Raw genomic sequence first — 15,608 nt, forward strand, 5'->3', positions numbered from 1 at the left:
TGAACCTTCGAGAGAGATCGAAGACAGAAATCTCAGATCTCATCGATAGATATTATATCGATATTGTATCAGCCCATCGATGAATTCCATCGATAGAAAATTTATCCAAGGTATGGGTTAGGTCAGCGTATAAAAAACACAGTTGTCATATCCGTATCATTTATTGGTATATTTACACACAAGATATCGTCAAATCCGAGTCATCTTGATATTACATCGACAATGAAAGACAAACGCAGTAAGATAAAAACAAACGAACAAATGATACAAAAGATGATGATGCATCGGTACCGGATATCATTACGCTAAGTCGTTATCATTAACACTATCGTTATCAATTCTCCGCTGGTGTGTAGTTATGCTTAAGTCGGGATGCACGGGCTTCGCGATTACACACCTCGTGAACCTCTCCCGGGGAGTTAAAATGTTAAGTTACGAATCACAATATGCAACTTGCACTTAAATCCTCGATTATTCGGCCTTGCGATCTCAACGCACGTTTAGACAAAAGAGGGACCTTCGAGGCAGACCTTAATAATTTCATATCCGTTTAAATTAAGGGGGTTTCAAAATGGACTTTGCCACTCGAGCTTACAATTTTATTTCTTAATTTCATGCAATATTTCGGAATTACTCCGAAAAGCTCGTCGAAGATTTGAGAAGAAAACACGAAGAGACGCAACGGATTAAATTTCTTCATCTCTGGTTAATATACTAATGAAAATTTCGGACAAATCCTTCATCTCAAAAATATGACAAACAATTAGGATCCCCCTTAATCGAAGAGATTAGAAGTATGGGATTTATTACATATTTCTCTCGGAAGAAATGCCTCGGGTTTCGGGGTAAAAAGTACAAATTGGTCACTTCGTTAATCTCTGGATCCCTCGATCCTTATCTAGCGTCTAATCATTGACAGTTTGCAGGAGGCGAGAGGACGAATTTATTGCGCTCGATCGAACCACGATCAGGATGATCGGTAATCCCGATCATTCCGAGTGAAAACGACGCTACATCCTGACTTTTGACAGCTGTCAACGTGCTCCTCGCAAGATACAATTATATCGATATCCTTATCACCGGTGCTACCGGCCATCGGCGATAAGGAGGCTAGATGAAAAGTCGCGTCTAGAAGACGTCGACTTCGGATGGCGAAACATGCTCTCCGACGCGAAGAAGAACAAGAGGGAAAGAAACGCCGTCGAGTTCGGTCCATTTTGGGAATGCTCAAAATTTGTTTTCAATTTTTGAGTCTCGCCCGACACAATGAACACCGAACTCCGGTGGTGTCCTTTCCGTTTCTCTTTCCTCCGCCTAACTAGCGCTTCCTCATTCGTCTAAAGGGTTATCTTAACTACGTAACTTAACTAACAAATTGACGCTAAAGCGCGGATGATTGTCCTACTATGCTAGCTTAACTCTGGGGATAGAGGGAGAGGCAGAGAGAGAGAGAACTTCGTCTTCTGGAAAAAGGGGCGAATTTTGGCAATGAAACTTGGATCGTTAGGGCTTTTCCCTTTAGTCGATTCGCCCTTTAACCGCGATTTTTTTCCCATTAGTTTACACACACACTGCCTAGATTAGCGCTATTAACTATACTTTCCACTCTCGGCTCGGAAGCGACCTCGTGAGAATTTCTAAAAAAAAAAAGGAAAAATTTTTTTCTTGTGAGGAAAACGCTTTTCCCTTTTCATGGGAGTTAATCCTGATCGAAGAAAATAGTCAGAACTTTGATCTGTATATTTTATATCAGTACTTCCCCTTGATAGAGGACTGACCCAAGAGGCGAGGTTGCGTCTCCGACAAGATCACACGCTGCGTCTCTTTACCTCAAGCATCCCTCCACTAGGCGTTTAATTTTCTCTCAACGATCGATCGTACCATTAAGACATGCTTTACGCCGTTTAATCGTTACAGCTCGTTACAAGAAACTTTTTTTTCCAAGAGGGCGCCACCGAGTCGCGTTACACCCACGTAAATACAGGACACTTTCACGTATGTAAACGAATATGTAGACGTACAGGGCGAGTCAATAGACATTGTTCCTCTTTCATCGCTCTGCAAGAGCATCTTTCTAGTGATATCCACGTGGTTTCTATTCTGCGAACGATTCTTCGCCCTACACAAAGAGAGATTACCACAAAATGGAACTCGGCTGAGTTCCGCGCCAAGTACATACACACTTGGGAATCTGTATGCGGTTCGTTAGGTTGGAAAAAAAATTATATCGATCGTGGAAAAACCGAATGATGTCGAATGACTCGCCTTGTACACGCAGGTGTACGTAATCCGTGGATATACTGGATCTCTCTGTATACACAGTATTTGTTCCCGCCGTATAATTGAACCCAACTAGAAACGCAAAACTGTACAATCGTCCGCCTTACCGTAAAGTGGATTACTAACGCTACGATTACCTTACAAAGTGGCCCTATCTGTATAACTGCATTTCCTTTACTATTAACCGTAGGTCTCGTTAATAATTATATCGTTTACACACGAGACAAAATCTTGCTCTTGCGCGACCTCCGTTCTCTCTCGGTCTCGCGGATCGTCAATTACGCGATCGTTGCGCATCCATTCTCTTCCTATAACAGAATTTTCATACATCAATCCCGCAGAGCATACCTTAATATTAATGCTTCATTATCTTTCTTTAATGCTTTACGATAGATAATATTTGCGTTTACGGCGCTTTCGGGGTCCTCGAGCGGGGTGACTTCGTGATAGGGCCTTCCTCCTCTCTCTTTTCTCTTTCCTCATTTCTTTTATCTATTTCCGATCACTTCGGCATTTGCATAGCGACAGGGCCTTCTCTGGTAAATCCTCCCGATTTTAATTCCCGGATTCGTCGGCAACGTCAGCTTTGACGATTAATTTCTACGCTAATTATTTCCCGGGCGCGTTTACTAAAACCGGAGATTTTCCTTCGCTTTTTAATCTCGACATTCCCTTCTCGCCGTGAACCGATTTTCTCTCGCTTTTCCAACGTTCGGTTATTACAACGATCGTCGATTTTTTTACAGCGATAAAATTCGACGGGGTCGAGGATAAAATTAAACTTGAATTTGCACTTAAGCGCCTTCTTGGGCATGCATGGATTAGGGAATTAACTAAGTCAAAAGACTCTCCCGGTAGACATCAATAGCGATGCAAAAAGGATATGTTAATTTAAGCGAAACGAGTCAACGGGATCTCGTAAGAAAGATACTAATTAGATTTCGCTGTATAATATTTAATATGTGTATAACGTATAAGTGCTAAATAATTTGCGCGTGTAAACGAGAGCATGCAGAAGTCCATATTTCATGTCACACCCTTAGTCCTCGAGTATTGCCGCGTTAAGGGTTAAAAATGACGAATTATGATTACAGATTATGAATTGCGAATTTCAAGCTCGTCAATGTACAATTATTTGATTAAGCTGCAATTACATCGGATCGAGGGCGAGAAGAAAACGTTGAAGACACGATTGAAAGCCTCGACAATTCTTCTACGATGCGTTTCCCTCATCTAACGAGATATTAAAGGGTTATTAAAGGGTCATTCTATACATTTGGAGAAGAGTAGTATTTCGTGAAATATTTCGACATTTAGGTACATATCGAAATGACCCTTTCGTAACACCTGAAATAATCGACCGCGAGGCTGGGATTTTTACTTTAAAAAAAATACAGGAAAATCCGGAAAATCGATATTTTCTACGGCGAAGGAGGCTCACGTTGGGAACATTTTTCCCGATGTCCTAATCGACATCTTCTCAGTCTTGTACAATGCGCTGCGCCTTGACGCAATTGAAAATTTAAATGAAAAATGGGATGTCATCTCGCAGATTGGAGGATTATCCCACTTTCGGCAAATGGGACTTCCCAGGTGGAGATTAATTTTTAACCCGCGACATCATTTCCATAATCTAGGCTACAACCGGTACGCAAGCCTCGCGTAAGAAAATACCCCGAAGAGAGGAGAAACGAGACAATTGTCAACGCAAATATTGCGGAAGGTCGAGAGCTGGAATTGCACAGCAATCTGATACCCCGAGGAAAAGAAAAAGTCATTCATTGAACCGAAAAAATATTTCTCTGGTTAAATGAATGTTTTTTTTTTCTTTGTTTTCATTCAGTGTAGATCTGTCTAGATTTTCAGACGATGGACGAGAGGGGAGTAGAAAGGTTCATCCGATTTGATTTTCTTGGTCTGACAAGAAGACCCGTTTAGGGAGAAGTACTCACACCGAACACAACGATTAAATGGACTCGGCAGTTGTTAACGGCAGAATCTCGGTTTGGCAGGGTGTTAACGGATAGGGCGACATCGCCGTTATCTAGGAAAAAATCCGACCTTAAGGTGACACCAAAGGAACGGGTGTCGAGGTGAATGGCCTAAATCAGTAATAATTCGGTGATAACGCGAGGGCGATAACAACCGCGAGGACGCTTAACGAGTTGACGGATAACGCCGAGAAAACGGAGACGACCCACAACGGCGACGATGAAATTCCCGTTTAAATTAAGGCTGAACCCTAGCTCGGCCCTACACGTCTGACGCTTTAGATATTTAAATGTAACAACGAGAAAGTAATTGAAGACACTTAACGCCCGTTAAGTCGCTTATTATAAAGTTCGAATTACCCCTTTAAGCGCTGGTGCAAATCGACGCAGCGAATACAACCGTATTGACGCAACAGTAATATACAGCAATAGAGCGGTAGCGATAATGAATATATAGTAAGAAAAAAAATAATAATTAATAGTAATGAAAATTATCATTAGTCGTTACTTCTTATTACTGGAGATCTAAGTAAGACAGTGGTAGTTTAATATCACAATAAGACTACTCAGGCCTCGCGAAAACTGGGGCTCCCTCTTCCCTTCCCCCGGGACCTTCCTCTCGATTTTTCAGTTTCTCCCTTATTTCGTTACAAAAGACGCCATGGATGTCGAGGAACAATGTTCCTTCGGGACGTTAAGGGGATGTTAAAGTGGCGTCAAAGGTCTCGTTTACGAAACCCATCTCCGAATTGAGTGAACCAAATCGCTTCAAACTTCACAACGTGAATGTGGATCCTGTAAGGAAGATCCCGACACCCATGAGATTAGAATCGTTTAAAAATTTGTTTAAATATTTTTTTTTTAATTCCTCGTTAAAAATGAAATTTTACGGGCGTCAGTACCTTCCTCGTAGACTCTGCATTCGCGTTGTAAAATTTAAAACGATTCGGTGCATTCAATTGGGAGAATGGGAGAAAAAAGTTTCAGGAACAGCTGACTCTTCAGATGGCACTTCAACATCCCTTTAAGTATGGTCGCGAACGAACACTGTTTCTGTACCGTGATTGATATCCTCAGGTCCAACGGATAGGATGACGATCCGATGATCGTCGCCACGATTTGCCACCCCAGACTCAAGCTTAAAACGCCGTGATTCGGTGATCGATTCGAAATCGGAGACCTCCAGAAACCCCATTTTCCCATCAACAACTAACGACCGCATCGAAAGGAGCGAATAGATCCCGACGCGGTTCAGTACTAGTCTTGAGGGTTTCGCGTTTCCCTCTTCGATTTCTGCCTTCAATTTCCACCTCGCACGATGGTCGTCTTCCAAGTGTCCAATACCCCTACGTCATCGGACATCGTCTCATCAACGCGATTCCTCCCTTACCTAATTACGCATTCGTCGACCTTGTTCCTAAACTCGCAACAATAGTTGCTCGTCAGTCCTGACACGTACCAGCTACAACACTGTTACCTTCGCCAGCCAGTTCCATCTTTTGCTAGTTGAGTCCTTCCTGGACTCATTCCGGGTCCTTCAGGGTGGTTTTCAGTCCTTCAGGGTCCTAGTGCCGTTGCGCCTTGCCAATTTCACCTGCAGAGTGCCCTCGTCGTTGTCCATTATTGTCGAGGCCAGTTGCTGAACGTCAACGTTCCGGCTGCACATCTCCAGAGCAAGCCATTCAACCTCTTCAACTTCAAGTCTTGAAGTCGGCAGAGGTTCAGTGGTGACCAAAATTGGTCCTGCAGCTTCAGACTTACTCTTGCACGGCTTACAGACCAAGTCTTGAGTCTACAGCTGAGACCGATTTTGGGCATCACTGGAGACTCTTCCAGGTTTTCAGACTTTTCGAAAAGCTGCTTGACTTTGGATCGTCGTCGACTTCTGCATTCGGCCTTGGATCCCAACTCCTCGAGTCCTCCTTCATCTTGGATGATACTCTCTTTTTGTTGCCAATAATTAGCGCGAGTAATTTTCGCCGAGAGCGAAGCCCAGCTGGAGCTTGATGTCTGATCGACCTCCTAGTTCATAGTTAGTCCTAGGCTTGATTGAGATTGGGTTTCAGACAGGCCATTTCACGGGAAGCACTGCTGGTCCTTCGAATGTCAGATCGTTCCAGAGAACTCGAAGTCATAGAATTTACCCTGGTGATCGACTTCGCGACGGCCGAGATAGTTCTTGCATCGTTAACGAAGGCATTGCGGTGTCTGATAGGCACCATCGAACACTCCCAACTCATGCGTCCGCCCTTTTAGGTCGTTCTTTCATCTCCGATGAAGGTACATCGGTGCTAATCGGACAATTGGATTCAGACATCCCCTGAACATCAGGTCCAGCATCCTTGATGAAGATGTAGAGGTGCACCGGACATCCCCTTCCTCCTTCCACCCTCCATAAAAACACAGGGGTGCTATTGGACACTCCGAGTCAATCACCTCCGCAACTCCGTTGCCGTCGTCGAAGGGGAGCCAGGGACCCGAGGAGGCGCGAAAGCTCTTAGAAATGGCTGGCGCAGACCCGGCTTCACAAGATAGGCGGCAGGAAGGTGCCCGAGTCGTCGAGGTTAGGGTCCAGGCTGGCCACGATGTCCCCGGTGGAGGCGTGCCTGGAGGCCGCAGGCTGGGCACCGCTAGCCAACGCGTGGCTACTCGCGCTTCCGTTCAGCTTGCTCTTCACCGCGAGGCCGCCTCCGTCGACGTTGTCGAGCCACGTGATTTTAGAGATGGCCTTCCAACCCTGGTAGGACTTGAAGAGGGAGTACTGCTGCTGGGGGTCCTCCATCGTCGTGGCCCGCTGTCTTGGCGCGTTCACCGTCACCGTCTGCGCGTGTGCAGGCTGCGGGGGCTCCATCGACGTGCAGATCGCCTTCCCCATCACCGAGGACGTCATCGCCGAGGACGAACTCAGGTGGAGGGACGACGACGAGTTCAGCCACTCGTGGCGCATCGCCTCGTCAGGGGTCATGCGTTTCTTCGCGTCCCACCTGAAAGTACCATTGGATGAGCTCGTATGAGTCTATGTACTCCTTTGCATCCTAGCTTAGCTCGGATCCTGGGTGTACAGGAGGAAGGATACCCACTTGCTTCCAGCTTCTGGGAGGAAAAAGGGGATATAACTGGCAAGGGCTCTTACTCGAGACATCTGCTGACAAAGTCCACGAATAGGGTATCGTTGCACCGCAGAGCGATCGTGAGATTCTTGCTACCAGGTCGCCTCTTTTTGCCCTTGCTGTTGGTCACGCAGCGAGGGTTCCCTTTTGAGTCTGCAAGTCCAAAAGTAGTTCGATCGTTACCCCATTGACGTCAACGTCGACGCGACGTGTATGAATGACCGATTCCATGAGTTAATTCGAGTGAAGCGAATTATTCCTTGAATTGGGAAAATGTTACTCTGGCACCCTTCGGTACCATTGATCATTCGTTCTTCTCCTCGGGGCAGGATGAGAAAGGATTCTGTTACCGAAGAAGAGCCTGCGACGGGATGCGTGGTTGATCAGCTGTTCCGGAGGCAAGCCCAGGACCTCCATGACGCAGGCTAGCTGTTCGACTTCGTTTTCGCCGGGGAACAGAGGATACCCGGTGTAGAGCTCAGCTAAGATGCAACCCAAGCTCCACATGTCTATTGGCGTCCCATAGGGAAGTCCAAGGATCACTTCCGGACTCCTGTAGAACCTTGACTGGATGTAGGGATAGACTCGCTGATGACTGTAGCAGGAGGACCCGAAGTCGATCACCTTGATGGAGCTGCTGCCCCGCTGCTTCAGGAGCACGTTTTCCTGGACAAACGGGGAGAGTTAGAACACCTACTCGGGGCATCCCGGTTCTCCTCCAGGTAGAGTATCTCGCCAAGAACACTCACGGGCTTCAAATCACAGTGGATGATGTTCTCCCGGTGCAGCAGTCTCAGACAATTGATGAGGGAATTCGCGAATCGCCGGATCAGGCTCAGGCTGAATCCTTGGTAGTTGTTCTTCTTGATCAGCTCGTACAGGTTTAGGCTGTAACATCGACTCGTTATCCCACATTCATGACCGCACATGAAAAAAAAAAAAAGGAAAATCCCGTAGGTCGGTTTACCTCATGAGCTCGAAGCTGATGCACAGGTGGTTTCTGAAGTAGAAGTACTCCAGCATGTGTATCACATTGTGCGACGAGTTAGCCTCCAGGTCCTTCTTCCTGAGGTGGTCCAGAATCCTAACCTCGATCAGAGCCTGGTGGTGGAACCTCTTCTTGTTCCTGGGGAGAATTAGTCCAATCACACGGACACATCTTGTCGAAAGTTACACACTAATTAACCACTACCATCTTTACACGCACCTGATGATCTTGATGGCAATGTGTTGCCCCGTCTTGTGGTCCAATGCGCGGATCACCTGGCCGAAACTTCCTCTCCCAATGACCTCCAGGATCTCGTATCTAAAGGGAAAATGGAATCATCATTAATGAGAAAGTCCGAAGAATTAAATCGCACGGGCGTTAGGAGCTTTCTTATCGTTTCGATGTTCACGTGGAAAGATAAAGCGAATGGTGGCCGAGGGAGTTGGCAAATAATTACACAATTTTCGTTCCTACCTGTAGGAAATGTGATCGTGCAGGACTTTGTTGTAACTGCCATTGTCGTCGTCGTAGCCCCCATTCTGGGAGGAGCCTTCCTCGCCGTGGATTTTGCAAGCAGCCAGTCCTAAATACCAAATTTCCGAGTACTTCTCGATTTCAGCTCGCTCGAATTCGGTCAGTCTCGGGCCGTAGTATTTTGTGGCCTCCTGAGGAGTCATCGGAAGTCCTCCGCCTAAAGGAGCGGTAAATAAATTCTTATTAAAAAAAAATATACAGGGAAAAATAATGACACCTAGAGAACAAAGTGCGTCCAAAAAATACATCCATTCGTCAAGAATTTATTTAATCGAATTCGACATCCTCCAAATGTTAATTCACTTACTATATCCATCGACATGTGGACTGGTGTTGACGGGATCGCCCAATATTATGTCGCGAATATTGTTGATGGTCGAATTGTTGGCATTATTGTCAGATCTGTCACCACGTGTTGGCTTGGAGCCCCCGAGTGACGGCAATTTCTAAAAGCAGAAAATAAAAGGACCGATTAATTCGCCTATAAAAAAAAAAATTCTCACTCCCTGAAAAAAAAAAATTTCATAAATATTAGCGCAAATAAAATATGCAAATAAATCCCTGAAATGTTTCCCCGACACCCGTTGCACGACCCTCTAAACGGAAACAATGCCATCGCGTATTCCGGTAATAGTACCACGCCGAGTTGAATTACTGGGCTTTTACGTAATTGTGCAAGAAACAATCGCGCGCCGTCACTTTAAGCGCAGAGAGAGAAAAAGAGTGAGAGAGGGCAAGGGGGGAGGAAAAAAGATATTAGACGCGACGAATGCACGTCCTTCCATGTAATTCACTGTAAAAGTGCACCGTGTGGTACTTACGACCGCACGTGGCTGTAATGTCGTGTGAACGTGTGGAGGCGTAACCGGCGTGCGATATGCATAACATGCGGTTGCACATACGTAATGGTGTACCGAGTTATGCGGTTTGCCTTGTGACATCTCCCCGTTTCTTCGGTGCACCTTTCTAATGTCACCAGAGTGGCGTACGCGGCACTTACTGATATCCTGATTACACGTAATCAATATTCCCCGATAGTACTTATAATAGTCTTGAGCTTTTCGAGGTGCATCGAAAAGAAATTCTACTCAAACGAAGAAACGACGAAAGGTAATCTCGTTAACTTATGACACGTTTCCCGGGTACTTTCTCCAATTTTTCACGTACCGAGAATTTTCGATATTTACACGTGACAGAAAAAAAAACGATCGGCCATTTAGGGCAAATCGCGGTTTCACCGATTTAGAAGTTTCGTTCCGCGGCCGAACCCTAACAGTTGCGTAACACGGACCTTTGACTTTCATCCATTGTCTCGCCAGTGCGTTCCGATGTTCCCACGATGTTAACGTTGACTCCCCGGGGCACAAATCCCTCGCTACTTTGTTTATGCATTTTCCTGCACGAACGCCCGCCTTCCTAACCGAACCTCTTCTCCCTCACGGAGGAAAGTATAAGGGGAAAAAAAAAAAATAACGATAAAATTGGATAATTATAATACGGAAATTTAAAAGTAAATGGAAAAAAAAAATATATGAAAATCCGAAGATATTACAATGAGAAATTTTAAATGGAGAAAAGGAATAATTCGATTATTTTAGAACGGAAGAGAAACTGATGTCTCCTCGATATGCCGCGAGGGCGTCGCTTTCCTAATCCGAATCGGCGGAGGGAAAATGAAAATTAATGAGAAAAACTCCCTCATTCGGCGGTGATTACGTGAGAGGGGTCCCAGAAATTCCGAAGGAATAAAAGAAAAAAAAAGGGGCTTTATTCAGGGACCGTTCACGGTTCGACGAGGCGATGCACCGAAAAGGGACTCGGCGCGCTGCACGGTGCCGTTCCCCTCGCTCCATTTTCTTTTCCCGGTCGTTTTTTCCTCTTAAACTCGGGGGGAAAAGGGAAAAAGTCCATCTCCGAGCGGTACATGACCAAGGAGCAGCGCCGGGATCGGTTGGAATCGATTGGATCGAGAGTATCGACGGTAATTATCGGAAAGCGCGGCCTCCCGGAAGTGCCGGGGATGCATGGCTGCAAGTCGACGTTGGAAATGAGCCCATCGATTTTTCCTTCCGATCCGGGAAAATGCCCCTATTATCCCGGACAAGAGTGAAGAAACGAAAAAAAAATTTTCCTTTCCGAGGAAATACAATTTCCCGAGATATTCGATATCAAGGCCTCCGTGATAACGGGTTAAAATTTGGAATTATTTATTATTTCGAGGAAAATGTTTTAGAAATATTTTTCACACTCTGTATGGACGGAATGATCCTTTAATGTCACCTTAAGGCATTAAGGCGTGGCCGTGTCAACAGGGGAGAACAATCAAGAAAACATGCATCGCGCGGTGCACTCGATGCATGCGTGCTGCACCGGAAGTCACGTGTTACGGTCACACGGCCCAGCGGAAGTCATGTCGATACCAAACAGACGTCGAGGGTATTATTATTCGAAGAAAAGAAATCCCGTCCCCCCGTTTCGAGTAAGCCAAAGTAGTTTCAGGAGGACGAGGGTGTACATTACACCCGTTAGCAGTGGTCTTATAACCAAACGGACAAACGAGCGTGTCTATTGGCATACTGCGACCTATGGCCCACATATGCAGAAGCGCATAAAGTCAAAGTGCGTGTAGAGGGGTAACGGTACCTCGGATCCCTCTTATCCGTGTCCGGATACAAGCGCGAGATAACATTGTGCGTGTGCACGCACACATCCGGAAGAAACGGGTACACCTTTTCAGGCTTAGCCGTGTCTTTTGACCGGCGGTGAATGGAGAGGAAAAAAAAAAGAAAAGAATAATAAAAAGAGCGACCTCAGGGCGCCGATTAAAAGGATCGCAAAGCGTTCGTTCCATGCCACGTGGCCACTTCAAGTTGCACCTCGATACTTGATCCGAATACAGAATTTTTTATGCTTGTGAATATGATTTTTTTTTATTTCATGGTTAGAATACTTTCATTTTCATCGCATTTCATTTTTTAAGTGACGTCCAAGTGTGTGACGTTTATCATCAACGACGCGGTTAAGAGTTATATTGAAAGTAACGGGGATCTATCGTCCATTGTTTAACCCGGGTATTTCGCGGCATGTCATCTCGTCGGTTGCGCAAACGATCGGCAAATTGAAAATAGAATTGATGGGAGCGACAACTGCGGGCGGGATGTTACCGAGGTTAATTCGTTTGGCAGGAGCTGGACGCCGCCGCGCCAAGATCGGCGAAATTCCCTCCGAGAGAAGCGACAATCGCCGTTTAAAACAAGGTTAAACAATGCGATCCTCCCAGGGCCGAGTTGCGGTTATACAACCGACGGCCGCGATCGGATTTCATTTAGATTGAATATTTCAAAAGCCGTTCAAGGTGTTCACGGTGTACATCCCGAGAAAAACAAGATAAGTTGATAGAAACAAATATAAATATATTATTGACCTATACATTAAAATTGCCTAAATTGGACAATTTATCTGAAAATATCTCTTTCACATTTAAGCCAATTGACTTTCGCGTCGAGTTCATATGCGTTCATATCACGTAATGCTGCGACTTATATTTTTATTTACTGATGTAATAATTAATAAGTGAAAATAAATAAGAAATAAGGCGAGGTGAAGAACCCTCGCGAAAGGAGATATTCGGTGCTGCGCACAGGACCGACCTTGCGCGGCTGCGCGCGCACTCAGCCGCGGGCGCTTCCGGGTTTCGGCGGTCGGCGCGTGCGCACCGCGCGGCCCGTGATTCGTGACTCGGCCACGAGGAGTCAGCGACTGTCGCGGTCAGTGACTTCTCATTGGCCGGTTCTGGACCTCGCCGGGCAGCCAGCCCGGTCGCTAAAAAACCGTACGTGTCCGTGCGCGAAAAGTGACGCACAAGCTCCGTTTATTTCGCCACTGAAATTAAATATGCACGTACTCGCTTAACATATGAATTTTTTTTCCTACCTTCTATATTCACATCTTTAATCAGTTCAACTTCGTTACGGTATCACCTGGGAGACGGGATTAAATTGAAAAATGAAAGTTCCTATCGGAATAAAAAAGATGCGAAAGTTGAAATAATTCGTAAAAAAAAAAATGAGTATGGTGAGAATTTTGGAAGAGGGTATTTAATCATGGTTTAGACTGTCTCTGACGGTGTGTCAGACAAGGACGCGCGTGGGAATTTCGCCGGCACTTTAGCGTCACCTCGGGCGAGGTGCGGTTCGTTTCCTCGCGGGGTTCCGGCACCGCCGCGCCCAGTCGATAAGGAAGGAGGCGACCTAACGGTACCGTCGCGTCATGGAGACGGGGGCACTCATGGTGAGTTCACGGGGGTACGCGTGCGCGATCATGTCGACACATTTAAATCCCACATGATTGCGCACTGCAATTCAAAGCGGCACCGCCGATAAGAGGCAGTAAATCTAGTTCAACGACACCGAGCAAAACTTGCAGCTGATACGCAAATGATCTTCCAAGATGGCGGCCGGTCATCATAGGCTTATCGCCGTCGACTCGATACCGCGCGATAAGTACATGTAATAATCAGCTTGCATCGGTTGATTAAGTTATAAATTAATCGTCCGAGAGGCGAAGTCCCGGACGAGCGCGTCTTTTTCCTTCCTCTTTGCCCGTCCCATCGATCACGATTAGCGATCGGCAAAGACGGAGATTATCATCGACTTGCCCTCCTCGAGTCTCGCAAAAAAAATTGCAATCGACCGGTGAAAAAGTCATTCATAAAATTGACGAGACAATTTAACCGAACTAGTCTCTCGAAACAAACGAAAATTCATTTCCTTTCGTCCAGGGTCAAGCTATTCGGTTTATCGGCTCTTTTTATCCCGACGCGCTGATCAAGATGGCGCCTCTCCCGGAGGAGCATCTTCTCTCGATGATCCGCAGTAATTCTGCGGATCGGCTTTCCCGTGCAAAGCATCCTTGACACGAATCCGAATCCCAGGAAAGTGCCTTGCCAGTTAACTCGTTCTGGCCGCGGGCATGCCAATAATTGCAGCATAAATGCGTCCTTCGAGGGAGCGTGCAGCTCCTCAAGGCTCCAGCCCTTCCTCCGAGTGACTTATTGTTCCCAAGAAAGGTTAACGCCTTCCTTTGCATATATATTAACAGCCGAGAAGAGAATTTCGACGGAGCTACTCTAAGTACCCCTAGGAGGATCCTGCAATTGACGTTAATCGAGTCCTTCCGAACGACTCCTTGGAAAGAAGGTTCCTTTGAACAGTACCAAAGAAACACTTTGTTAAAATAATAATTAAAATAAGAAACAATAAATTCTCCTCGAAGAATTATTCTTCACGGTTCAATGACTGTCCCCCTTTTTCTTATCCCAATGTCCCGGAAGTGTGGGAATTTTTTTTTTTTAATATATCATTTACGGTGCAGCTCCTCCGGTTTCCCGGTTTCCCTCGATTCGCCTCGTCGCCCGTAAATCTCCCCCGTCAAGGAACTCGGCAGAGTTTCGCGCCAAGTACGCGTGCACACAGGTTAACGATAAATCCTAAAGGTGGGACCGCGATTTCTCTGACTCGGGGATACAAGTGCAGGACCGAGTCTGCTTACTTTCGCGTTATTCCGTGCATTACGTAAAGCACAATTAGCCGCGAAATTGCCAGGGAGACTTTCTAGGTCTACAAACGCGGATTAGCCCCGACTCTCGCCTAATTGCACGCATCATCTCGCGTTCTTAAAGCGCTTCTGAACGGCGTTTACGCCGAGCGAGGAAAGTAGTCGGGATTTCCTGCAAAGTGCACTTAAACTGCGCCTGCATAATGCCCATTGCACCGAGGCTCGAAAGTACCGTAGGCTAAAATCGGGGAAATCGAATTTAACCTAAAACTGCCTACCCGGTACCAAAGAAATATTTCAACATTTCAGAAAAATAATCATTTCACTGGAATAAATTGCAAGAAATTTTATGCAACGTCTCTTCTATTATTATTATTTTTTTTTTGTTATATGCCGAGTGATGAGAATGCGGTGTTTTCTCGTTGCGACTGAAATTTAACCTTAGTGGTTGAAATATCTCGATTTGGATCCTTTGGGTGGCGAATAATCGAAAGTGTCTTAAAATCGATAAAAAGCGGTAAACGTTATCGATTGAACCTCCACCGACTCTTTTAACTAGGTTATGACGAATCGCGATTGGATCGAATCCAATGTCACGGCGTGTTTTCTTTCATAACGTCCACGGTGAAAAATCTATCTCTGGAGGAACAAAGAAGAGTGACCGTAATTCCGAGTCTAATTGCAGTCGCCGTGACCCCAATCACCGGTGCACACAAGAACTATACTTTTGGTGGGATACAATGACGCTTTCGTCATTGAAAATAGTCGTTCGTTAATAAGCGTCGCAATTCCCAGCTGATAGTCGATATCCTTTATCTCGTGGCAATACCGTAAGCCCATTGTTAAGAAATTTCGCTACCTTCCGAGTTGATTATCAATAATTGTCCTTACACCATTACGCGAGTTTCTAGGCCAGAGGGAGCATTTGTTGACCGAGAACTCCTCGAGGCTCTATCTCGCCTCCACCGACCAGGATATGCTGATAAAGGCCAAGTGCTCCTCCGGCCTTGACATTTGATTCGACATTTTTTTCGCGGAAATGTCAGGGATCTTCGCTGCGGATGCTGCATTAAAGGAGCGTTTTTTCTATCAATTACACCCAACATGAATTTTTCTGGCCAGGTGGAGGGGGACAATTAGATACCACGT

The 15,608-nt window shown here is 45.8% G+C and overlaps 1 protein-coding gene across 1 annotated transcript; it reads right to left on the reverse strand.

Annotated features, from left to right (window-relative positions):
* Nucleotides 1–145: 145 nt before the first annotated feature.
* LOC105695298 (dual specificity tyrosine-phosphorylation-regulated kinase 4) lies at nucleotides 146–9,349 on the reverse strand (the record flags this gene model as incomplete). The annotated part of the gene is given in 8 exon segments (XM_023433499.1): nucleotides 146–7,255; nucleotides 7,405–7,534; nucleotides 7,732–8,047; nucleotides 8,131–8,269; nucleotides 8,349–8,507; nucleotides 8,589–8,687; nucleotides 8,844–9,060; nucleotides 9,211–9,349. Coding segments are annotated over 8 exon segments (1,659 nt in total), but the record flags the coding sequence as incomplete, so codon positions are not given.
* Nucleotides 9,350–15,608: the final 6,259 nt, after the last annotated feature.

The sequence above is a fragment of the Orussus abietinus genome, unplaced genomic scaffold, assembly GCF_000612105.2.
Source record: "Orussus abietinus isolate OABI.00-Male unplaced genomic scaffold, Oabi_2.0 scaffold73, whole genome shotgun sequence".
NCBI lineage: Eukaryota > Metazoa > Arthropoda > Insecta > Hymenoptera > Orussidae > Orussus > Orussus abietinus.